The sequence below is a fragment of the Pogona vitticeps genome, chromosome 1, assembly GCF_051106095.1.
Source record: "Pogona vitticeps strain Pit_001003342236 chromosome 1, PviZW2.1, whole genome shotgun sequence".
Taxonomy (NCBI): Eukaryota; Metazoa; Chordata; class Lepidosauria; order Squamata; family Agamidae; genus Pogona; species Pogona vitticeps.
Window position 1 is genome coordinate 251,079,790 of NC_135783.1, and position 26,479 is coordinate 251,106,268.

The window sequence follows — 26,479 nt, forward strand, 5'->3', positions numbered from 1 at the left end:
GCAACAGATAGTGTCTAAAGAGATTTCTTGACGTGCAGCAATTCACTTCAAAAAGTCATGCCTTTTGTATAATTGTGCAACAGGATTTCAGCCAATATATTTAAAAATAAAACCAGGGAATTGGGCTGTGGGCTTCTGATTGCACAAAGAAAAAGCTTTTGATGTCCCTCACAGTGTTTTGGGTCAAATATGTCCATAATGCAGTACTGAAGCAGAATGGTTCTGGAAGGATACACTGCTTTCAGTGACTTCTGCTAGACGGTTGGATGGCCTTAGGGAACATTCTGATCATGCACAATTGCTCAGAGCATTACGAGCATACTCTATAGCTCAGTAAGAAGGAAGTGCCACCACTAGAATGGAGGACTCGCTTGGGACCCCTGTGAGCATGCTGTATATTTGACAATAATGTAATAATTATCTGGAATGAACTTTTGGTGGGAGTCCCCTCTGCTTGAGCTATAGGGCCATCTTTGCCCACCTTCCTGTTCTGATATAAGTGCTTCTTTCACCCATGATTCTACTGTTGGTTGTGTTTTTTGTAATTGACGTATAGGCTTGGAAGTGGAACTGTGCCTATTGGAGTATATGCAGGGCCGGAGCTACCACTAGGTGAACTAGGCGACTGCCTAGAGCGCAGACCTGAGAGGGGCACAAAACTGACCTCAGAGGGTTGCAGAACTGAACTCAGAGGAGCGTATAACTGACCTGAGAGAGGCACAGTTTTATACAGACTAGTTTCTTGAAAAAAATGCAACTGATAATTTATAAAATTTTAAGATCAAAACCATAACAGTGCCATGGAATATAATTATTTATAAAGTCTTACAAAATGTTTCTATATACTGTAACCAAGGGGTCATTTCATAGAAAAGGGGCTGCTGGTACTCTCATTAACATATCTCATTTGCATATATCACCCATGGCATCAGTGGAAGTAAGCAAAAAACCACTGGGTAAGTAAAAATAAATAAGTAATCACTTTCAGAGTTGCCAGTACTGCATACCTTTGATTCCCCCTCCCTGAGGTGACCCCCTGCTGCAACCCCTATTTCTTACAAATGTCCCATTGACACCAGCCACTGTGATCTACTTCCTGGGGTTATAAGTCATGAAACAGGGCTGCATTCCCCCTCGGGAAAGCTCATTCGCTCCAGCATGGACTCACCGAAGTGCACGGCCTTCTCCTCTTGGGCAGAAAAGTTTCATTTCCACAGCCCTCCTTCCTCCCTCCAGCCCCTTCACTCCCTCTCTCCATCCATCTGTCCATCCCTCTCTCCTTCCTGGCCTCTCTCTGTCTCTCTCTGTGGGCAGACACCGTGAGCTTTCGGGGGATGCCTGCTGGCATGTTCAGCATCGACAACATCTTGGCGGGGGAGGCAGTGCTGCTCCAGCAGCACCCGTCACTGCCGCCCAGCCCACAACCCAGTGCGGCACCATCCGTGGTCTTCTCGTCCAGCCGGCATGGAGGGGACCCGCTCTACGCGGTGGTCATGAGGGTGGAACTTTGCTAGGCAACCAGTCAAGCTCCCTTGTTCTTTCCTATGGCCGTGCTTCGTCTTGCGAAGCACGGCCATAGGAAAATTTGTCTTGCGAAGCACAAAAATTTGCAAAATGCTTTCGTCTTGCGAGTTTTTCGTTGCGTGAGGCATTTTTCTTGTGAGGTACCACTGTACAATATTGTCTTAATCCTAGGGAGAGCTATGGCTGATAAAAAATGACCATCTGGAGCTCAGTTCTGCAAACAAAAGGCAAAATGAGCCAAGGAGCAAGCAAAGCAAGAGGGGTTCTTCCAGAAATACCTTTGCAGACAGAAAGCAAAGAACAAGTTTCAACATACCCTTGTTGAAACTACCACTGAGGAAGCTGTACACAGTGCTCCTTCTGCAAGTGGTATAAACTCTAAGAATGAACTTTCAGAATTTGTAGGCCTTTCAGTAAAACAGACAGAAGAAAAAAAAGATTTCAAGGAAAGTGAGATTACTGCAATGACTGCAAAAGAAGGTAACGTTGTGCCCAGCTTGGATTACAGTGATCCTGCTAACTGGCCTAACCATTGCAGTGATAATTTGCGACAGCTTATAGTACAATATGGACCACAGCAGGATATGTCACATGGCTTTCCAAAAGACTCAAAAACAAGATTTTCTCCTATACACTACAAGATGAGAGTAGCAAATGGTGAAGAGGTGTGCAATCAATGGCTGATATATTCCACTACAAAAGATGTGCTTTTTTGTTTTTGTTGTAAGCTGTTGTAAACAAAGTAAATACTGCATCAGTGCTACAAGGACAAGGTTCAAAAGACTGGAAGAACATTGGAGCAATTCTGTCTTCAATGAGAGAAATCTCCATTTAGAAAACTATTTTTATTTTTATTTATTTATTTATTGTATTTATACCCCGCCTATCTAGTCATTTCGACCACTCTAGGCGGCTTACAACATAAGGATAACAAGTTCTAAAAAAATTTATAACAATTAATTAATTGATTTGTATGTGTTCATGAACTGTTGTGAAGTTGTAGTCACACAAGTATGAAGAGGAAACCTCCCTAATGTGTGTAAACTGTGACTATTCCAAATTTTAAATAATGTAGTTGATTGGTATAAATACATAATTCTTACATTCTTAAAATTTCAGTCATTATGAGCCTCTTAACATTCATACTCCTATGGCATTAAAACTTCAGTCCTGCCTACCTTCATTTAATGTATTTGGATGCAGTAAATAATTCTGAGATACTGTAAATGATCTGTATATATTTTAATTCCAATACTGTATATATGTATTGTATTTACAGGTGTTAATTCTTGCTGTTCTTGGATTTGTGATGAACTGTGCTTCTCTAGGATGGTTAACTTACAAAACTAACCAACATAAATGGACCCGGGATGACAACATAATATTTGGAATAATTCTTTGCACAACAGACCCTGACCTCTCTGTGGCTTCTATTAAAAATATTGGTAAGTAAAATAAATTGGTTTTCCAAGCTATGATATCAAATAGACATTGGTGCTTCATATTCGTATCCCTGGGGATACGAATATGAAGAGGTGCCACGGAGGTCCATTCCTTTCTCCCAGAACTAGCCTGGAGTGATTTTACAAGAGACTAAGAGCCTTCATTTTCTATTTGCTCCAACTATACAATATTGGTTTTAACCAGCCATGTGGGGTAACTGTTGTAAGTGTTCCTAAATAATTAATTGTTTGTTTTATAATAAAAAATTAAAAAATTAAAAAAATACAATTTGACTCATCAAACCAGAATTAATACTTACTTAGCTTTCATGCATATTTTCCTCATATGAGGCAGCACAGTGTCAGTGTGCCTACTCAGGGTTTGTTACACTGCTCATTTCTGAACTTGTTCTAGATTTTTGTGGGGAAAACCCTTCTGGAACACAGAAGGGAGGGCTGGGAAGACTGTAGCTCGAATGCAGAGGTCTAGCTGTGACCTTGATTTTATTGTGTTGGAAATGTAGTGTAGTTGGCCAAGAAACCAGCATTCTTCTCAAAATTACAGAGGAGCAAAATATGCCTAATTTTTTAGGCTATATTTGGGTGCCTTCATCAAGTACTTGGGATATTGGAGTAAAGACTGGTTCCATGTTTTTTTCCAAAAACTGAGAAAATAAACTTTGACAGCTTGTACAAATTAAGATCAGAGGTAACTCCAACAAGCGGATCATTCCTTTAAATGATTTTGAGATCCTGGATGAATTCCCTAAAATGCCTGCCTATTAATTCAAATTTCAATATTGTGGGAAAGTTTTGAAAATGAGCTCCAATTTATGAAATCTTTAAATTTGTCCAGTCATGTCTGACTCTAAGTAAGATTATTCAGATCAATTTTATTTATAAGTGGAGATGGGCTATTGATAGATGGCAAAGAACAAAAAGATAATTTTAACGACAAAATCTTCAGGTGAGTAATTTTTGCTTTTGATAACAACTTGAAGTTCTCAAAATGTGAAAGCCTACAAGTTTCTTCAGAACTCTTTTTAAGTAGGGGTGGCAAAATTACAGAAAGGAAAATATGATGGAAAATAGTTTAGATGTTTCGAGCCATTAAGGTCTGTAACTGAAGTCAGTTTCAGGATAGACTGTAAGGGTTTGATTGAGTCACTCATGGAGATAGCACACAACCTGTTGCAAAGCCCACTGAGAATAAGACAATATGCTGGTTCTCCTCTGGAGATACAAAGATCATTGCAACCAGTTTCTGCAAGTAGCTTCAGGTGAAACGAGTAGGTTTCTTTGGTGGCATTGAGCAGAAGGACAAAGAAATAACCAAACTTACATAAACAAAGCTGCGAATTATATCTTAGATGCAGGGATAGATAATCAGTTAAAACGGGATGATTTTTTTTTACTTAGTTCACAATCTTCTGTGCAGCCCCTCTTCAGTAGTAGAACATTTTCTTTCACAAAAAGTAGGTTGTGGCCTCTACAGCCAAATGTGACATTTTCAAGAGCAGTTCCGAAAGGGAAAGGTTGGGGAAATTTTAATAATTAATGCTCCTTTATTAAGAGTATTTCTCTGAGCTTCATTGTCCTTGCTGCATAATCTCTCACCTAGCAAATCATATCTAAAGTCCGGCTAACCTTGTCTAGCTTGAAAGAGAGTTGCTATCACCAGAAATCTTATTCAGGATGCCCTTTCCCAAGGGTAGGGTCTTGCACTATTTATTGTGAGAACACTTCCTCTGTTTCTTGCCTGCATGATTCAGGACATACCTGCCTTGCAAAGAGACTGTTTGATTGTAGCATGCTGATGAATGAAGAGGTGAATACCTGTAACTTGTTGATTGGTAGAATTTCTTGCCATCTTCCTCTTTTCTGCCTAAAAAGAGTATAAAACTATCTGAAATGACCTATTGGTGTGCATCCAATCTTTGCACTGGGTGAGGCATTCAAAACAGTTGTATTCCACCAGGGGAATACAACTGTTTTGAATGCCTCACTCACTCCTGTTGTCTCTGGCTCCGACCCCCACTAAAAGAGCAAACCTCTAGATGTAGGTTTAGCACACCCACAACAGGAAAGAAGACACCTTGAACCATAGCAAAATAAAATCCAGTATCCACAGGTGGACAGTATCTTTATTAGGGTCAACTAAACATTCAAAAACTTGCAAAATGTTTCATTCCTGAATTCTTTTGCTGTCATGGTGGGGTGTAGGAGAATGTGAAGGGGTGACTCACAGGTGAAGCACTGGCATAGAAACCTTTGACATAGAAGAGGATAACTGAGGCACTGGAGGCAAGAAGAGTGACAAGTGGAATAGAATAGAGGAATAGAGGGAACGGTCAAGTAAAAAAGTAGAAGGAAATCAATCAAACCTACCGTACTTTGCCTCTGAAATAACTTGTGAGAACAGTTGTCTATCATTTGACTGACCTTTTCATTTAAGTGAAACTGACAGGCTATTTAAATTAAAATGTGTTACTCCTACATAATGTAATTTTTGTGTGTGGCAAGGGACATACATCTACATTTTCCCACAGAGTTTATCATCTGAAGAGAGCCAAACAGCATATTAAAAAAGAGCATACATACTGTATTCTAATATTGCAGATTTCCCCTTCTAGGCATGCAGTTCTTTCAAAGCTCTGCACAATTGAACTTACAAACAAAGGTTGTGCTTATCTTCCACTGTTAAAATAAAAATAATCTGAAGCATGTGAAGCAAGTTTATTCAAAGTTAAAAAGATATATTTTACATGTTAAAACAGCCTTGCTTCTAATGATGTATTAAATATATTATCTAATTTTTAGTGTATGGGAGCTTTAGAGACTTAAGAATCTTTAAATCAGGATTTTATTCTACATTTTTTCTGGTTGATGACGTTATACACGATAAAAATACAACTATATTCAAATTGTGGGAATTCACACTTGTTTAAACTATCCATTTGTCAAGCATCAAATTAGACATTTTTGTGATTTTCTTTTGTTTCTTAGGCATTTCAAAAATACTTATCAACTTAATTAAAGGTGAATCTTTGTTTAATGGTGCTACCACCACAATTGTTTTTGAGTTATATAGGGACCTGGTAAACCATAGTTATCAGAAAATAGGTAAGTCTATTTCTTCCTGTCATTTTTTTCTTGCATAAATATACAATTTGTATTGTGTCATGACTCTAATTGTTAAATGTTAGGAGGGAGGTTATAAAGGAGATTTAGAAGGCAGGTTAGAAGGTGGAAGAAAAAAATGTAATGAAATATTCTTTCCTAACACTGAGAAGTTCCTACATATGGGTATTTGTCAACGTACATGCCACACTGTACATCCCCAGTATTCGCAGAGTACAGTAGAAGCATTCCAGAGCTGGAGATGCTGTGAAAGTTTATACTTTAATTAGAAATCCAGTAGAGTAGGTGTGCTTCATTTCGACTTAAAATAGTTCAGCCTGGTGATTGGGTATCATAAACATTTCCAAAACAAGTCAATGTAACTCTGTGGTCTGCTAACACATGAAAAAAAATACTGTACTGTGCATATCCTCTTAGAAGTAGGCTCCACTGAATTCAATGGAACTCTGGTTTTATGCTTGATTTTTTTAAGTCCCAAAAGAAGACTGCAGTCTACCACCAGTTAACTATGTTATATAAAGGTAAAGGTTCTCCTTGACATTTAGTCCAGTCATGCCTGACTCTAGGGGGCAGTGCTCATCCCCGTTTCCAAGTCATAGAGCCAGTGTTTGTCCAAAGACAGTTTCCGTGGTCACGTGGCAGGCACAACTAGACATGGAACGCCATTACCTTCCCACCGTGGTGCTACCTATTTATCTACTCACATTTTTACATGCTTTTAAACTGCTAGGTTGGCAGGAGACTATGTTACATATGCATGTACTATACTAACAATGTTGTATAAATGTTAGTTTTCTGCATATTGCCCTCTGTGATACTGGGTTGGATCAGAATTAATAATGAAATCCTGAGTCTACTCAGAGGTAATTCCTAATGAGTGTCATGGTACTTCCAGATAAAAGTAGAGGATTATATCCCGATTAGTTTTGCTTTGGGTTAGGCTTAAAAGGTGCTTTCATGTTCTTACTAAAGTCAGCACAAAACCTTTCACTGATTTGAATGGACTAAAATGTTCAACACTAAAATGGTCAAGATGGTCATGGGCCTGATAAGCATCACTAAAGCAGAAGAAGTAATGCTGCAGTCAAAGTCCTTCTTTCTTTCAGGCCGTTCTTGCCCTAGCCTAACTTTGACAGCATGATGGCTGTGTTCCTGGACTGCAAGAGATTTGGATCTGACTCTTTTGCTGGGCAGATCTTAGACAGCAGGGCAGTTCTGCTGGTAGATTATTCTGGCAGGTGATTTCTGAAATTAGCAAAAAAGGTTTATACTTAATTCTAATCCCTTTAGCTAACAGTCTTTGAGATAGAACTGTTCTGTAATTTGTCCTAATGATTTTAAAGGGATTAAAAGATGATTTTTTTAAAAAAATTATAAAGCATAGGTTAACACAGGCGAGTTGTCTGGCGCATAAGATAGGAGTATTATTTATTTATTTATTTATTTATTTATTTATTTATTTATTTATGTAATTAATTAATTAATTAATTAATTAATTAATTAATTAATTAATTAATTAATTAATTAATTAATTAATTAATTAAATTTATACCCCACCCCTCTAGACCATGTCTACTCGGGGAGTCTTGAAATTCTCCTTGATGCCGGGTGGAGTGTGCAGAGTACAATTAATTATACAACAGCAGGTGTAATTCTTTGAAAATTAAATATTGTAATGCAAATAGCAAATGACTGCATTTTGTTTCCTTTCACAGTTCAAGAGATTTTTGTGAAGCTGACTTTAAAATTTTTTGGAAGTGCTGTATTTGGATTTGTGAGTTCAAAAATGGTAACTTTCTGGTTGGCAAACATTTTCAATGATCGGATCACTGAAGTAATTTTGAGTTTCTCAATGACATACTTAGTTTTCTATTTGGGTAAGCTGACCATCTTAATACCTACCAAATGCAAAGACTAATGCTTAACTTTTAACAGAGACATGTATGATGATGAATCAAACTGCAACTGTGATTTTAATCCTTTGTTCTTTTTTTCTGTCTCTAGCTGAATGGCTTGGGATGTCTGGAATTATTGCTGTTTGTGTATTGGGTCTTCTTATGGATTCTGTAAGCTTTAGTCCAGGAATGGATGTGGTCCTTTCTAAGTAAGTACATACATACATACATACATACATACATACATACATACATACATACATACATACATACATACATGCATGCATGCATGCATGCATGCATGCATGCATACTTTATTGTTACGGCATCGAGCCATACAAAATTGAATACAAAACTTCAAAGACTGGCATGCACTACAAAGAGCCATACCAGACATACAAAAAGTAAAATATCTAAAACAACAAACAGCAATGTAAGACCAAGGTCTAAGGGTTTAACTGTCTATTCTGGCTATTATAGCATGGCACCCAAAATTTTGCTACCAGTTCTCTGTTGACTCTACGAGCCTCTTTCCTGTAGAACGGAATACAGCAAAAAGGACTAAAAGATGAGCCAGCAAATTATCGCCGTATTAGTCTCTTAAATATATGCAGTAAACTATATGCTAGGCATCTGCAGGACAAATTTGAGACTTGGTTGATCGAAGAAAATAGGATTGCTGTAGAGCAAGCCGGTTTTAGAGAGTATAGATCCACTATGGACCATTGTCTTATTATTCAACACCTTATAAGAAATATGCAGCAAAGGGCCCAACCTCATTATATGCTGCATTTGTTGATCTGAAAGTGGCTTTTGATTCAATCTTGAGACAGCAACTATGGGCCAATTTAGAAGCCACCGCAATAGATAAACAATTACTTCTGTTGTTGCATGTGCTACATTATAATACCAATTTCAAGGTTAGGCTCAATATGAAAGGAAATTTAACAGAACCGATTAACACCTGTAGGGGAGTTAGACAGGGCTGCTTACTGGCCCCCTCATTGTTTAATTTATATATAAATGACATAGTAGTAGAACACCTGAATTCTCCTAGTCTTCACTCTCCAAAATTACATCAAAGACATATTCCTATCCTTCTTTATGTGGATGATGCCGTGCTTCTAGGGAGAACTCCAATAGGCCTAAAGAGAGCCCTTAAGAAATTTGCAGACTTCTGCAGAATGAAGGAACTAGAAATAAATTATCAAAAAACAAAAATTATGGCCTTTGGTAGAAGACAAAAGAAAAGGTCTTGGATTATAAATTCTAAGTAAGTAGTATATTTCTTAAATTTCTACTTGAATAGTTTTGTAAATATTTGTGATAACTTTAAATTTTGCCCGTCCACGTATCATTTAAGGAACTTAAATGCAAAGAATTTGAAGTAGTTGTTGAGGTTGAAAGCTAATTTCAGTACATTGTGATATAGAGTATTCAATTTATAGAATTTCAATTTCAAACTCTTATAAAAAAAGGTGCATAGTATTGTACTAAAACCCTTCAAAAACCATTAAGAGGTAGATAAATAATTATTAGGAACTTTGAATAATATTTTAGTAGTTTGTAAAAGTAAAAAGTACACCTAGAGATTGATATAGTTGTAAATGAATAGTTTATTAGAGGCACAGAAGTGAAATATATTATCAGATCTTTTGCCAATCTTACAGTGTGGTTATGTATAAAGTGGGAGATTTGTGGTCAATGCCTGAAACTTGTTTAGACCTGAAGTGCCTTTGGATTTCTCAGATTGCAGGGAAGACTTTAATAGTTAAACAAACAATTTACTTCATTAATTATTTCACTTAAACCAGGTAAAGCTCCTGGCCCTGATCTCATTTTTAATGAGATCTTAACCGTAAACCCTCACTAGTGGGCAGAGCCCTTAGCTACTCTTTTTACCTTGATAAATCACTCTGGCTGTTTTCCAAACTTCTGGTTATCATCCTTTCTTATACCTATTCATAAAAAAGACGATCCCTCTTAACCCTCAAATTATTGCCCAATAAGTTTATTATCCAATATTGGAAAATTATATTCTAAATATCTCTTGAAAAAACTCTCCTTTCTTCCTGGAAAGGAACAGATAGGCTTTCATGCTGGAGTGCCCACTCTGGATCATATCTTTTTGCTGACTTTTCTTGCTGAAAAATACGCAATCCACAACAAAACCAAACTTTTGTTACCTTTGTGGACCTCTGAGGGGCATTTGATTCCGTAAATAGAAATCTACTATGGAAAAGTGGTCTTAACCGACCAGATAGGCAGGATATAAATAAAATAATATAAATAAATTAAATAAATAAAAAACTTTCCAATTGGAATATCGATCCACACCTGCTTGTTTTGCTCCATCAATTGCATTCCCATAATTCCTGCCAGGTTCGTTTACCTAATTCCAACACTCTTACTGAAAATATTCCAATTTTCAAAGGTGTCCGCCAAGGTTGCATTTTGGCCCCTCTATTATTTAATTTATTTTTAGCTGATCTTCCCTCTTTTCTTTCCCTTGGCAGTCAGTCAGCTCTGGCCCTTAACAGTATTCCCTTATCTATACTCCTGTACACCGATGATAGTGCTGATGTCTCATACTAGATCGGGCCTTCGTTGCACTTTACTTAAATTTCAGGATTTCTGTGATCTTAATGATCTATCCATTAAACCTAGTAAACCCCAAATTTTGTTTCCCCCCCCACTCTTGGTCCCCTCCCCCTTGGACAATAGGATCTTCTTCCTCTCGTCAAATACACTCTTATAAGTATTTTGGTCTTCTTATTTATCACAAACTCAGCTGGACATTAAAAAGCTGCTATCTCTTCAATTTCTCCCCAATTAAAAGCTATTTCTAAGTTTCATTATTTTTTCGGAAACCAATATATCCCAGCAGCCATTCAGATTTTTCAGTCTAAGATTCTTTCTCACTTGCTATATGGTGTGCCTATATGGATGCACTCGGTTAATTTGGATATTGATCAAGTTGCAGCAACGTTTTTTCGCAGAATATTAGGAGTTCGCAACTTAATTCAGCTTTCTACTATTTCTTTAGAATTGGGCATTCACCTACCTTCCACAACTGCCTGGTTACTCACATTTAAATTTTGGCTCCGTCTTTTTTTAAATTCACATTCTGGATCCCTGATATATGATTTATTGTGTGATTCTTACTCCTTTTCTTGGTTCTGGCTTCTTGAAAAGAAACTCTTCTCTCTTCACATATCCCTGGAATCTTTTTTAGATATGAATCTCCCTAGGGCTTATTCCATAATCAAGGACAAGCTCTGTCACACCGAATTCAATTACCTATGCAATAACTTTAATCCTGTATGTTCCCATGTTTCTGTTGGATTCTTTCCATCTCAGGATCATTCTCCCAAATATTTCCATTCCCTAGTAAGCCCACATCTAAGAAGAGCTTTTATATTAGCCCGTTTTAATATTTTTCCTTTGGCCACCCATGCTGGTCGATTTCTTAATATCCCTTGTCAAGGTAAATTTAAAGGTCTGATCAGAATAAAGCATATTAATGAGCAGCCATGATGAACAGATGTGTTAAAACTGAGTCATGATGATTCAGCAATTCAGCAGTGCTGACTAATGGCTGATGCAACACATAATGTGATTGGACACAAGCAAATCTGTATGTGTATATATATGTGTGAAATGAACAGCTGATGTATCTTCCTGCTTGGTGATGATTGCTACCTGTTATGCTGCCAGACTGAACTGCTGTAAATACCTTGTAAATACACATTGGTGGAGGAGAAGCTGCTGGAGTGTGCGTGAGTTATTCTGGACTCCCTGGACTGCTTAAATACTCTGCTAAACCTGCTATTATTCCGCGTTTTTGCACTAACATCCCTCGTGAAAAAAGACTTTTTTTTTGTTTAGAGACTCCTGACACCCTGATTCACACACTGTTTCAATGCCCTGCTCATTCTCACTTCTGAATTTTTTTTCTTGAACCTTAGATCTCTTATTTTCCCAATTCTTCTGAGTCCATTCTTTCTATTTTCATGAGTGACGAGTGTAATTCCCTGACCGCTACTGTTGCAGGTTTCTGATCTGCAATTCTGAAATTGTCCCCTGCTTCTTGCTCCTCATTTGTGAAATTTGTGTAATTTTACTTCTCCTATTTTGCTTCTGTTGTTGTAGTTTGTAAATGCCATTAAAGGTTTCAGAACAGAACAGAAAGTGCTTCAAATTGCCACTGGCAGGACTGAGACTGCTGGCAGTGATCTGGCAGAATTTGTTTTACTATTTAAAAGCTTTCCCTCCCCAGCCTTAGGATCCCAAAGGGACGGAGATGGGAGGCTTCCAGCACCCAATCCAGATTATGGTGGCACAAAGTTGTGCTAACAGAACATAAGGTTATGCTAACAAAATTTTGCCCTATATGTTTTTCCTTCCTTCCTTCCTTCCTTCCTTCCTTCCTTCCTTCCTTCCTTCCTTCCTTCCTTCCTTCCTTCCTTCCTTCCTTCCTTCCTTCCTTCCTTCCTTCCTTCCTTCCTTCCTTCCTTCCTTCCTTCCTTCCTTCCTTCCTTCCTCTCCAAGTGCTAAATTATCACTTGAAGTACCCAGTTGCTGTAAAAGACAGTAGAATATTTACCAATAGTGAATCTAGAATTGAACAGGTGGGATAGAAATGCAAGTACAAACATTCACAGTGCATCTTCATTGACTTTGACCCTATCTGACATGACAGAAATGTGCAGTTAAACATAAATGGAGAAGAACCTGCATCAAAGCCACTCAAGTGCAGATTAGAGATAGTAAATACTAGCTAACTTTAATGTTGAAGGCAATGTACCTCTGAATATCAGGGTTTGTTTTTTTAAATGGGCCAGTGTCTCCCTATTCAGTTTGTCCAAAATATAATCCCAAGTGCATCGTTGACCAAACTTTACTAATAGGTATCTTTGTAGGAGATGGGAAAGAGATGGAAGATACTCTACATAAGTTAATGTTTCATGTGATAAGTAATTATAACACTTCCCCAGGTGTCATCATTTAACATGTGCTTTTTCTTAAACAGGTTCTGGTCAATGTTGACATTTTTGGCTGAGATTATGATGTATCTTACAATGGGAATTGTTATCGCACAAAAAACCTTTCCTTATATGAATTTCCATTCCATCTTTTATATTGTAACAATCTACCTTTCACTAAATCTTATACGGTAAGAATTGTTTTTCTTTTTGTTTTGTTTAATATTGCCACTTGGCAGTTCCCACCTGCTCTTAAAATCTACGAGGCCAAAGTTATATCACAGATATGCTACGGTGCTGAAATATGGGGGTCCACCCAGAAAATGTACCTAGAAACAACCCAGAATAAATATCTGCAAGCTATCCTAGGCCTTCCTAAAGGAACTGAGACTTGTATTCTCCAGTTGGAAGTAGGCCTTTGCACTGCGAAGGCTATAGTACACACCTATGCTATTAAATTCTGGCTGAAATTGAAAAAGGGGATAGGATCGGATCTAGTACTGGCTGCTTTTAAAGAGATGCTAAATTTTAACAGTAGGACAATTTTATCTTGGAATCAGGAAATTTTACAAATTATTGATATGTATGGTCTTTCTCATGATCTTTTAAATGTTTTTAATTTAGAAATGGCAGCACGATACTTGTAGTCCCATATTTTAAAATATGATTTTCGAACTGACCATATTTCTGCCTGTCTGTCAAAATGTGCACCCTGGTATACTAAGTTACCTATTCAAACACCTCGTCCACAGTATTTAACTAATATATCACATTTTAAATGGAGAAACACTTTTACAGCATTATGTTGCCAGTGTATGAGTTCTGCAGTGGTTGAAGGAAGTTACCAATGGATTCCATTGGAGGAAAGAGTTTGCCCATGTGGAACTAATACAGTTTAAGATCTAACCCACTACAGTGGTGCCTTGACTTATGAACTTAATTGGTTCCGGAACTCCGGTCGTAACTCGAAATGGTTCTAAGTCAAAGCACTATTCCCCATTGAAATGCTCTGAAATGCAATCAATCCGTTCCAGCCAAAGAAAAAAATCACAAAAAAATCACTGCAAGACCCATCAGAAACACAATTAATCCGTTCCGGCTGAAGGTGGGGGGAAGCAATCAAACATGCAAGACCAATTGCAAATGCAAAGAAAACAAAGCAAAAAGCAATCAAGCATGCAAGAAAGATCCATTGCAAATGCAAATAAAACAAACCAAAAAGCAAACAACCCCCCCAAAGAACCCGTCGGAAATGAGGAAAAAAACCAAAAAAACAACCAACCCCCAAGACCCATCGGAAATGGGGGGAAACCAAAAAAACAAACAAACCCCGCAAGACCCATCACAGCACAGAAACATAACCCCCTCCCAGCCCAAAACCACGCTGTAAAACCCACCCAGAACAGTTTTTAAAAAGCAGAACGCATCACCTTACCTTACCAGGTGGTCTGAAGTCTCCTCTGATCGCACTCACTCTAACTGCTGGGGCAAAAGAGTTACAAAGAAGCAGCCTCTTTGCCACCAACACTTAGCAATTTGAATTTCCCGCCTTTTTTCCCTGACTTTTTCTGTTCGTAACTGGAAGCTCCAGCTGCAAGTCGAAGCAAAATTTTGCGCCGGAGCTGGTCATAACTTGGAATGGTCGTAAGTCAGGAAGTTTGTAAGTCGAGGCACCACTATTTTTGACTGCCCAATCATATAAAGATCAGAGAATAGCTTTGTTCCAAGAGTTGGATCTCACATTTGATAGATCTGATGCATATTTGATAAATTTTCTATTGGGGGATAAGATACCATACATTTCTGAAAAGGCAGCCAGCTTTGCTTTTAGAGAAATGGTTTAAAGAAAGAGGTTTTGTAGTTATAATGATCATGTTTTCACTAAGGATTGAACTGTTTCACATGACAATGTTTTTAGAATGGTTTTATTCATATACAGTGGGGTCTCTACTTAAGAATGTCCCTACTTAAGAACAATCCAACTTAAGAACAGCTCCATTTGCTAAATTTTGCTTCTACTTGAGAACAGAAATCCAAGATAAGAACAGGAAAAAAAAACCTTTCCTGCTCTTTTTTTAACCTTAGGTCATCTTAGGTTAAAAAAAAATTCTCCCCCTAGTGGTAGAGTTCGTATTAACCAGCTTTGCATTAGTTCCTATATGGGAACTAATGCTTCAATGTACGAACTCACCTCTACATAACAAAAAAACAGCCAGAACGGATTAATTGGTTTTCAGTCCATTCCTATGGGAAATTTTGCTTCAACTTAAGAACGTTTCAACTTAAGAACACCATTCCAAAACGGATTAAGTTCTTAAGTAGAGGTTCCACTGTAGTTTCTATGGACGGAAAAGAGCAGATACAGATTAAATGGTTTTCAATGCATTCCTATGGGAAATGCAGATTCAACATAGGAACGTTTCAACTTGAGAACCACCTTCCAATACGGATTAAGTTCTTAAGTAGAGACCCCATTGTACTATATTTGATATTTTATCCTATTCAAACTTTATTTTGTAATGACTACAGCTATACACAAATAAGTTTGCTTTACTTACTGTTGCCCACCTATTCACAACTCATTAGTTAAACACTCTTGGATTTCAGTCCAATACATATTTATTGAGGACTAAACTCCATTGAACATAGTAGGATTTACATTTGAGTAGATATATCTAGAATTACACGTAGATTCCTTACATTATGTAATAATTTTCAGTCTCCTTGAAACAGTCACCACTTTTTATGTTAGCAAAGTTCTGTTGGGTGATCCACATGCTGTGAACCAGAGAGATTAGAGCAAGGCAACTTTAGAGGATTTGAGAGCCATTTCTCCAAAATCTTAGTCCTACACTCCTCTTCACATACTTTGACCCCTTCCATCCTGGGGCTGGAAAATCTGTGGAAAAGAACAAATTATGGCCTGCCAAAAACTCTAGAGTGTGATTTCCCTTGTCACTTAAATGTTATTCCTCCCTACAAGTTTCTTCCAAAAAGGGGGGAGGGGGTTTTCATAGAAAGAGGATGTAATTTAAGGTCACTTTAAAAAGCTATTTCTAGTCCCCAAAAGCTTTTACAAGGCAAATTGTGGCTGCTCCTCTCTAGTTCTATGTGGTTATCTGCCATTTTTCTGTGATTTTTTTCCTCCCCTGAAATGGGGAGTTTGTGGGCTCTAGTGAATACAGTGCCAGCTACAAAACATGTATGCAGCCTGCAGGCTGCATTTTGCTCAACTCTGGACTAAAAGGTGGCTCATGTGACAGTAGTTCTTTGAAAAGGCCCCAAGTGCTTCTGGGTAATTATGTGCTGCTTCACCTAACAGACATTGCAGGAAATTGGTGGAACACCAGTTACTCCTTAAAATATAATAATTATGTGATTCATTCCTAAGGCCCCTGCACTAATTTTTTTTTACAACTTCTGTTGCATTTGTTTATAGTAACTCACTCATTGAGCTGTTTTGCTACTTTGCTGTTTGTTACTTGTTTTGTTACTTTGCTATTATTGTTTTAAATCCCAGAAATCCTGTCAAGCACAGGTAGTGGTGAAAGCTTCTGGGAGTTGTAATCCAGGAACCTATGGGAACCGAAGGCTGGGAATCACTATGTCCTATGCTGATCTGGCTAGGAAGCTAAACTCATTACAGAGCATAGCCTCCTGGTGGTTTTGCTTTCAGCTTTCCTTACACAGCCAGACTCACTTGCCATGTTAAGTATTGCACCCTTGTCAAGTATTGACAAGGGAATTGACACAAGGTCAGCTACCGTCGGACCACACTCATTCCACCCAGTGGAGAACACCAGGTCTAGCATGTGACCACCCACGTGGGTGGGGCCATTAACCTGATTCCAACAGTGCCGCAGAGACAAAGTCCGCCAGCTCCGGTAAGGAAATGGCTGGGTCGCAGGGAGTACAGGAACCCAGCAAGATCCCAATATCATCCCTGGCCCCAAATGACACATGGAGGGCCTCCAGACCTGGCTTCACCACCACAGAGTAGCTAATGACCCCCAGAGTGTTTCTATAAACAATGGCTACTCCTCCCCGCCCCTCCAGTCTACCCTGGTGCTGGACTGCATAACCGGGAAGACAGGCAAGAGTCAAGGGAACACCCCTTTCCCCGCCCATCCAAGTTTCGGTTATGCATGCCAGGTCTGCATCCTCCTCCAGAATAAGGTCTTGAATAATCTGGGATTTGTTGGATACAGACCTGGCATTCAACAGCACGAGATTTAGAGTGGAGCTGATTTTACACTATAAGTCCCATAAGTCTACACTCTGGGAGCTCCATCTGAGGAAGATACACCTATAGACACCTAAATGTGGTTCTTCTGGGAAAGAGGCCCAAGCCAAAAGTCTTCATAGCCTAGCTAGGCATAGTTCCTCCTGAGTTTTATATTCAGAAAGAAAGATACCTCGATTGTAGCTGGGAAGCTTCCTTTTTGAACAGGGAGCTAGGCCTAGCTGTGCCACAGAATCTTCTTGTTTGAGCCTTTCTTCTATGTAAGTCACATTTAGGTGTTTGTAGGTTTCTGTCTCTCAGAATTGAGAATTATGGGATATGTAGTTCAAATAATGGGTAACTAAAACATAAGTGTTTTAGAGAAGAATGTTTAAAGAAGAATGAAACTTTGTTGGAGAGTTTAACCTGGGAGTAAGAAATGAAACAGGAGAGCTATTCATAGAATTTTGTAAAGCCAACAATTTATTGCAGATGCATGCTTCAGATTACCCAGCTGACATCTGTACACATGGACACCAGTAGATGAACAGTGTTCAAATCATTATACTATACCATTAGAGGTAGGAGATGGAGAAATTGTGTTCTGTCTGCCAAAAGAAGACAAGGATTTGGCTGTGGTACCAACCATAAAGTGTTAATGTCAAACATTAGTGTAAAGCTAAAGAACAGTTGAACAATCACAGAGCCTAAGTATAAATTAAATAATATTTCTGAAGAAGCCAAAGTCCATGTAAAGAAAAGATTTGTATCATTAAATTTAACTGATTGTATCATTAAACTTAACCAGAGGAATTGTGAATTAGAATTTGAGTTATTAGGGAAGAAGGCAAATCAACTATACCCATCATTTTAAAGCCTCAATTGATAACTGATGAAATTCTTTAAATTGTTCATGACAGATTAGAAGTAGAACTAAAAGATGATAGAAGAGGAGTGAGAATTTTTAACAAAGAGACTTACCATATACGGAATGGGAAAGGTCATATGTAGATAGTGCTATTTTGTGTACATAAACATCAGAATTTGGATAATTTATTTACTGATGAGCATATTTTAAAGAAAAAGAGCCATGACAAATTCTGTGAAACAGAAAATAATTAACAATGTCCTTTAAAATGATCATCGCAATAAAAAAACAACTAAGAACCAAAAATAAATGAAGAACAAATCTAGCTGTACAAGAGCTTCAGGTGCTGGGAGAGTGCTTGGTTTTCTCCCTGCTTTGGCTCAAGATGCAATGATCAAGAGGATTTTCCAATAAATTACCATTTCTAAAACAGTTTTTTTAAACTCAACAACCTAAGAAAATTATGTTCCCAAAAGTTCTGTAGAGAATTAATGTAGAGAATCCAATTGCTTAGCATAATGAATTCCAATTAGATTAAACCCATTGAATCCCTAGAGATCTGATGAGTCAGTTCCTTCATAAGTTCAGTTGATTTAGTTGGCCTACTTTGCTTGCAGCTTACTATGCCGAGCAACAGGATTTCAGCCAAGAAGTCTTTAGGGTTTTTCAGCAATATCCGGTGATGGGGTCGTGTTAGCAAAGCATTTGTTAAAAGTGAGTCACTGCTGAAAAAGACCTGTGGCTGGTGACCACAAACATAGTTGTTTTCAAAAGTCAGTATGTGAAAACTTAGGAGTATCAGGAGGTTGATACGGGTGAAGGCAATCCTTAAAGTAGTTTGGCCCCCAACTTTTTAAGACTCTAAATGCTGACTCCAGCAATTATGCCATGTGGTGCAACAGAAGCCCTCCCCCGCCTCATATTCTAAGATTGCTTCCCCAGAAGGACCTGAACTACTGTAATATTTTTCACAAGCCCAGTCTGGCTAAATGGTTGAGAAAGATACTATGGGTGCTGACATTATAAGCAACTAAGAGAGGGTTAGGACATGGGTGGGCAACAGTGGCTATTCAAATGCCATTGTACTGAAGCTTCCAGAATCCTATCATGCAGCATTGTGAGTTACCACAGTATGGGAAACTTCTGCTTAAAGATTGTAGCTGCATTCTGTTCCAGTGATGTGCAAACACTCCTGGCAGGAAATGGCAGCTGCCAGCAGGCGGGGTAACCCCTTGTTCTTCCCTTTTGCTTAGAGGTAGAGCATAAGATCAAAGGGTTATTTTAGCCAATCCTAGTTGTGATTAGGTTACTAGTATCTTATCTGAATTCTAACAACATACAGTACTATGTAATCAGGCTAAGTAAATAAAAGAGCTCTCGGGGGCATTGTCAGTAGGCTCCGCTGGCTTGGACATCCGCTGTCGACTCCTTTATTCTATCTCTAAGGCAATTAGCCTTCCTTTGTTCCGTGATCACCATCATCACAAGAGCTGCAGTTGAACAATATCTGGAGAGTCCCAGTTGCCCACCACCATCTAGGAGAACAAGTAAAGCTGCATCCCCTCATACATCCTCTGGCCTATATCATCCCCTCAAGCTGCATGGCTAATACCACTGTCATAATTAATTTTCTATTAGTATGTAGGATGCATCAATAATGGTTTTGTAAATGGTTCTTTTATCTTATTTTTGTATGAATGTCCACTGTCGTACTTCATAAATGTTTTGGTGTGGGCTTTCGCATTAAAGATTTTTAAGTTAACAATCCAATATATCAGATGGAATATACCTCCTCAAATATATGATTTTAAATAGTTTTAAATTGTCTAGTGCAGAAAATGGAAAGCACAGCTTTAAGTTGCATATTCTTGCTATTGAAATAATGGGGAGGTTTTTTTTAAACTGCCTTCTACTGAAGCTTTTATGCATACATACATACATACACACACACACACACACACACACACACACACACACACACACACACACACAAACACACACACACACACACACACACACACACACACACACACACACACACATACATACATACCACATATTTCCACTGGAAGATAGCATTCAGCAGCTTACAAACTATTCTAGGAGAATAAAAACAGATAAAAAATGGATATTTAACTAAATTGTTCTTAAGCAACTATAATATTTCTAGAAAGACGGTACTTGCCTTTCCTCAAATTGCAAGTAGCAGTGTGGCCTCCTTGACTTGTGCATTATGGTGGAGTATTGTAAGGACCTCATTTTGTTAATTTGGACTGGGACATCGCAGACTTGCTAATTATTAAAGCACTGTAAAACACAGCATATAGAAAAATCTATGAAAATGATCTTGGATAAAATGAGAGAGCACTAAAATTTGCAAAACCTTTCAGCTAATTCATTTTATTAGAGTTATAGTGATGAGTTTTTCCTTGAAACACAAGAAAGTGGAATCAGAATCTTCCAGCAGTCCATCTCTAGAAGTTGTCCCACAGGTCATTCTGGTATCTTCAGACATATTAACACAAGTCAAGGGGCAAAAAGAGAGGATTGTTATATGAAGGCAGATATAATATGAATCTGTTGTTTAATGAATACATTTGGTAGTCATTTGCTTAAATTTTTAACACATGCAATATATAAATACATCCTCATTAATTATTATTCTATTTTTATTCAGGGCTTTAGTTACTTTTATACTGAGTCCTTTGTTGAATCGTTTTGGCTATGGATTTAACTGGCGCTGGGGAGCTGTCATTGTTTGGAGCGGAGTGAGAGGCCTTTTCACTTTAAACATGGCTCTGGAAGTTAGCCAAACCCCAAATGAAAATTCAGCTGAACTTGAGATTAAGAACATGGTAAACATAAATACTTTGGAAATTACTTCATATACGTACGTATATATGGTGCATTCTACAGTGGTGCCCCACTGTATTGGGAAACATCGTTAAGTGGGACGGGGAAACCCATTGGAACACATTAAACTTTGTTTAATGCATTCCAAATGGGCCCAAAACTCACCAGTCTCCGATGTTTCCCCATGTTGCGGTGGCCATTTTGGGTGTCCCGGTAGCCATTTTTAGTGTTCTGGTGGCCATTTTGGGTGTCCAGCGGCCATTTTGGGTGTCCCGGTGGCCATTTTTAGTGTTCCGGCGGCCATTTTGGAACTGCCGAACAGCTGTTCCCCCATCGCAATGCGAGGATGCCCTCACGTTAGCGATGGGGAAATCCGCACCGGTATGCGGATTCTTCGTTAAACGGTGCACTCATTATGCCAAGCACCACTGTATATGCATTGTGATTGAGGGATTGCAGTGAGGGACTATTGGAGATGGAAAACAAGTAGTCCATACTGGAGACAGGGTGCAAAAGTTCAGCTCCAAGTTACCTGTACTTTTCTGACCAATGGATGGTAAGATCCTGCATAAAGAACTGAGCTGTTCTTTGTGGGCAGGATAGTGTTGTCCAGAGCAGTGGTCCCCAAACTTGGGCCTCCAGATGTTCTTGGACTACCACTCCCAGAAGCCTTCACCATCACCTCTGCTAGCCAGGATTTCTGGGAGTTGAAGTCCAAGAACCTCTGGACACCCAAGGCTGGAGACCACTGGTCCAGAGGATTTATATTTGCATAGACACATACAGAATTTAATTGTGCTTTGCATTCTTGATGAGAAACTGTCTGCACCGGTAATACTTACAGCTGGTCCACTTCATTTTGTCCTTAATTCTAGAGTGCCAGTTCTGTCAACTGTCTACTTCCCAAGCCTTAGATATTGTTTCTACGAAAGCACTCATTTATTGTTCATCTGTGATCTCATGACAAAAATAGTGTCCTTCCACCAATACTATGAAAGTATGAGTTTTGGCAGAGTATTGAATTTTGGTTAAAAACCTGTAGCTGCATGGCAGAAGTGCAGGGAGTTACACTTCAGAAGTCTCCCCAGAGTAGATGACCCTTATTGTCTCAACAAATGGCTCTTTCAGTCTCAGTAATTCACTCTGAGATACTGGTCAGAGAAAGAATAAAAAGGTTCCATTTACTCTCAGTTAAAGAAATCAAAAACAGTATACTGTACAAAACAATGACTGTTTAGAGCAACAGGCCTCAACAATCTCAGAGCCTTCTTCCGGAAGACATCTGCAGATTACATTCATACTGTACTAAGTGTGCACTAACTACCAGCAGAATAAAAAGACTTCTAAGCGGAGAGGGGCCGCTCCCTTTGAAATCACAGGCAGGTCACTGCTAGATTGATTGACAGTTGCCCCAGCCCAGAAAGGTCCCTCCCAGCCAAGTCTACTCAAGGTAGCATGCAAGGTTGAAATAACTCTGAGGCTGGATAATCTGTTGGTCCTGGCCAATGTTCCCTCTAATTTTTTACTGTTCCTGGATAGGCCCCCTGCCCCCCACACAGGGAATTTCAGCCGCAACCAGAAGCAAATGGGTAGCAACACTGGCTCAGCTGTGTGGTACCGATGCAGCCATGCGTGGCCTCACAGCTCAGAGGGAACGTTGGCCCTGGTTCTTCACAAGAAATGGTGTTTGAAGTATTTGAGGGTGCTATTAACTGTCCACTGTCCAGGCTTTAGATCCAATGGTATAGTAAATATTGAAGTTAATGTGCTCATCACTAGTGTTCCCCCATGGGAATGCTCGTAAGGAGATTCCATATGTGCACCCTGCTGTTTTGATCTATATTTATTTATTATTCCAACTTCTACATAACCCCATCGATGCTGACACTTTCTAGGCAGTTCACAATGCATCAAAACATAATTGCAGTCGTCAGATTGGTTTAGCCAGTTTTCAGCCACAGCAAATTGACTACTGTATAAAGCCAGTGGATCTTATAGCCTATGGAAGGCCAAGGCACCACAAAATACTTTCCATTAGAACTTGGACAGCTTGCAATAATGGGCAAGGTCCTGTTGGTACTGTTCCGCTTCTACTGGATCAGGATACTGGAAATAATTAATTTCAATTAATTCCAAGTTTCCTGTCTGCCTATTTCAGCTTTGGAGTCTCCCTAGGGCTCTTTTTTCCCTGGGGAAGCTTTTGGAAGGATGGGAAAGTGTATTATATAACTTTAATGCTCACAATTGATCATTTTAATGTATGCCTTCAATTTTACTTATGTTTACTTTTTTGATATGCACTTAAGGGAAATGTAAATTCAAATATGTGCCTTGACTGCTGTAATACAGAAGTTATATATGCACTTTGCTGCTATTGACCTATTATTTTAAGTTAAAGAGAGTAAAAATAATTGTCTTGGTGAAAATACCGTATTTTTCGCACCATAAGACGCACTTTTTTTCCACAAAACAGGGGGGTGGAAAGTCTGTGCGTCTTATGGAGCGAAGAAAACAGATTATATTTTCCTGTTTTCTTCTCCTAAAAATTGGTGCGTCTTATGGAAAGGTGCGTCTTATGGAGCGAAAAATACGGTAGCTTTAATCTCTCAAAGATAACTAGATAGTTTTTGTAAGTGAATTTACTGGGTAGTAAGTACTAGTGAGCACACTGGGACTGAATAAATACGCTTTAGATCATTGTATCATAAAATAGCCTAATACAAGGCGGGGATTAAAAGCATGAACAAAATATTGTAGCATTTTTAAAAAGTAGTGAATTTGTTATATGCTAATTGCACACATTTTTATATTTCAGATACTATTGTATTCTGTAGCAGTATCTTTGCTAACCTTGGTAATTAATTCTACCACTGTGGAAAAGCTGGTTATGACTTTAGGTAAAATGTTTAATATATTCATTTATTTTGGAAGAATAATACATTTGTTGATACTCTAATATAGTTTACAGAACAATTAAATAGTTATAGCCAGTTAAAAATTAGTTGTTGAATGATGAAATGTGCTTTTCAATTAAAGTTGCCTGTTCTGCCCAGAAGATAAATTTGTCAACCCCTTTTCTTATCTCAGATATGTTATTTGTCAGAGGCCACATATTCATATGGTTTATTCTGTCCCTCTTTTATGCTTGCTTCACCGTCTAAGCTTCAGTACATAGACAGATATCCCACGTACTCATTCCTGGATTGTCTGGGACATGCTTTTGAGTAAACAGAGATAGGGTTGTGCTGTTTGTCCCATATTATTGCCATAATGATGATTATGATGTAAGCTATTGTTACATGCTAAATGTGTATAATTTAATTAAGTAAATTCATGTTCCAAACCTGGTAGGAAAAACAACCTGTTTTTCTCATTGCTGTTTAAAATGCTGTGCAAAGATGTTGTGATGATGGCGGGAATTAGGGTTCTGAAAATCTGTCAGCATCATTTTGCTTCTCAATTTTCTGCTAGTTTGTTTCTGTCCCTTTTCCAAATGGGTTGTAACATTTATTTCACAAATAGAAACTTGTGTGAATTTTTGTGCATACTGTGAGGGAGTTCAAGGTTGGGCAATCTCCAGCCTCCATTCCCCCCTCCCAAAAAAAAACACTGGTGACTGTTTTTGACAAACAGTATTTTTATTTTCTAACATAGGAGAACTGTGAACAATAACCTCTGTAGGACCAACGGGCTGTTCTAACACATTTTGTTTTCTATAACTGTCCTTTAACTCGGGCGTGATGAAAGAATTCACCAATGGGGGTTCACTCCAAAGCGCTGTCTATTGGTTGGTTTTCTCATCAGGTTCCTCAGGTTGGGACATATGGTGCCACAACAGGAGACCCAAGCCCACTCTCCTTCTGTGGGTGCCATGGGTCAAATGATTGGTCGGTCTGACTTCCTTCCTTCAGAGATCTTTCCCCTTCAGGTACTGTATATATATACAGTCCATTCTAAAGACTCTGCCTCCCCTAGCTGTATCCCTTCTTTCCCTCTTTCCCAATCTTCCCCTTTTCCTCTCTCTCTTGTCCTTCAACTGAGGCATACCGTATTGCTGCCTTCTCTCAATCTCTACAATTGGCAGCTTCATTCTGACCTTTTCCCAAGTCCATGAATCCTCCATCTCTAACCATCCCCATCCTAAAGGAATTTCCTCTTCTTTACCACCACCTTTTTTCTTTCTCTCCTCTTTCTCCTGCGCTGCCTCCATTTCCCAGTCTAACTCTCCCTCCTTCTTCTCCTCTGCCCCTGTCACTAAATACCCCTCTACTATTGGCTCCTCCCTGTTCTTGTCCTCCTTTCTCTCTTTTCCCACTCTTTTCTCCTGTACTTCTAATTGGGTCATCGTTGGTAAAAGGGTACGAACTGTCTCATATCCCTCCGTGGTGGATGTTTGAGTGGACGGCTCACTCTCTTTCTTCCTGGCAGGAACATGTTCATTCTCATGCATACATTTTCACCTGAGTGCATATTTGTACTCATTTTCATTTTTACTTCTGTGCTGACCAAAGAATATTTTTATGTATTTTCCAAACATGCATATTTTTCATTTTGTGAATTATCAAATGTACTTTCAAATGCATTTTTTTTCTTTCTGAAATGTTTCACAAGCTTTGCAAGTGATTTTTTGAGGCACAATGTGTTCATTCTCTATGGCAGTGATGAGATTTAAAATGGGTATTTTTGCACAGAGCCCTAAATCAACAAATTTCTTTCTTACATCTAGCTGGGCAGCTATATACAACAATATGCAATAGAAAAGTTGTTATTTCTTTTTTAACATTGCCACCAATTTGGATTATACTTCCGTATTATCTTATAGAGACAGAAAACTGTAATATGTTGCTTTATAATATCTTAAATCAATTTTTCTCAGATGTGTTTTTAAGAGAAATTATGCCAAAAAAATTTTATTTTTATATTTTTTACTCTATATATGTTCTAAAGTTGGTGGCTAAGGCACGCAATTCCACTGACAATAAAAACCATGTTGTATCAGGTTCTGCTGAAAAATAACCTCTACACAAATCTAACCATACACATAGCGTACTTGCATGTGTGGACTACCGTACCAGGGGAACGAGTTATTCTGCTCCCGTGCCAGATGTCAGTTTGTTACGGGGAGATGTGGAATCATTTCCACATATGTAAGCACCACTGCTGCTTTTAAAAAAAATCCCTCTTATGTGATATAGCGTTATACCAGAGAGCAAGAATTCAAATAAATAAAATAAAAGCACTTCTGCATAGCTCATCCCCACCCACCCCTCCATAGCCTGTCCCTCCCACCCTTACCCCATGTTCTCTCTTTCCTTTCTCATCCCCTTCCCTCTCATTCTCGTTCCCCTCCATTCCCTTGCCATCTGATTGCCCATCACCCATGACTAACTTTGTTTTGTCAGGCAATGTGGGCAGTGGTGGCGGGAGCCTCCTTTCACCTGGAGGATTCCCTGCACAGCTTCTTCCAAGCAGCTGGAAGGCTGGCCATCAGCGCCCAGAAGCCGCAAGACGCATTGGAGTCAAATCCCCCAGCAGTGATTGCAGATAGG

The 26,479-nt window shown here is 38.7% G+C and overlaps 1 protein-coding gene across 2 annotated transcripts in view; it reads left to right on the forward strand.

Moving 5' to 3' along the window:
- Positions 1–26,479, forward strand: part of LOC110074209 (sodium/hydrogen exchanger 11) — a 117,271-nt gene that overhangs the window by 12,703 nt on the left and 78,089 nt on the right. For both annotated transcript variants that reach the window (XM_078383601.1, XM_020784199.3), the window contains exons 4-10: positions 2,804–2,969; positions 5,973–6,089; positions 7,823–7,984; positions 8,112–8,211; positions 13,035–13,178; positions 20,755–20,932; positions 23,746–23,827. In XM_078383601.1, coding sequence (XP_078239727.1) covers positions 2,804–2,969; positions 5,973–6,089; positions 7,823–7,984; positions 8,112–8,211; positions 13,035–13,178; positions 20,755–20,932; positions 23,746–23,827 — 949 coding nt within the window. The remainder of the gene's footprint in view (positions 1–2,803; positions 2,970–5,972; positions 6,090–7,822; positions 7,985–8,111; positions 8,212–13,034; positions 13,179–20,754; positions 20,933–23,745; positions 23,828–26,479) is intronic.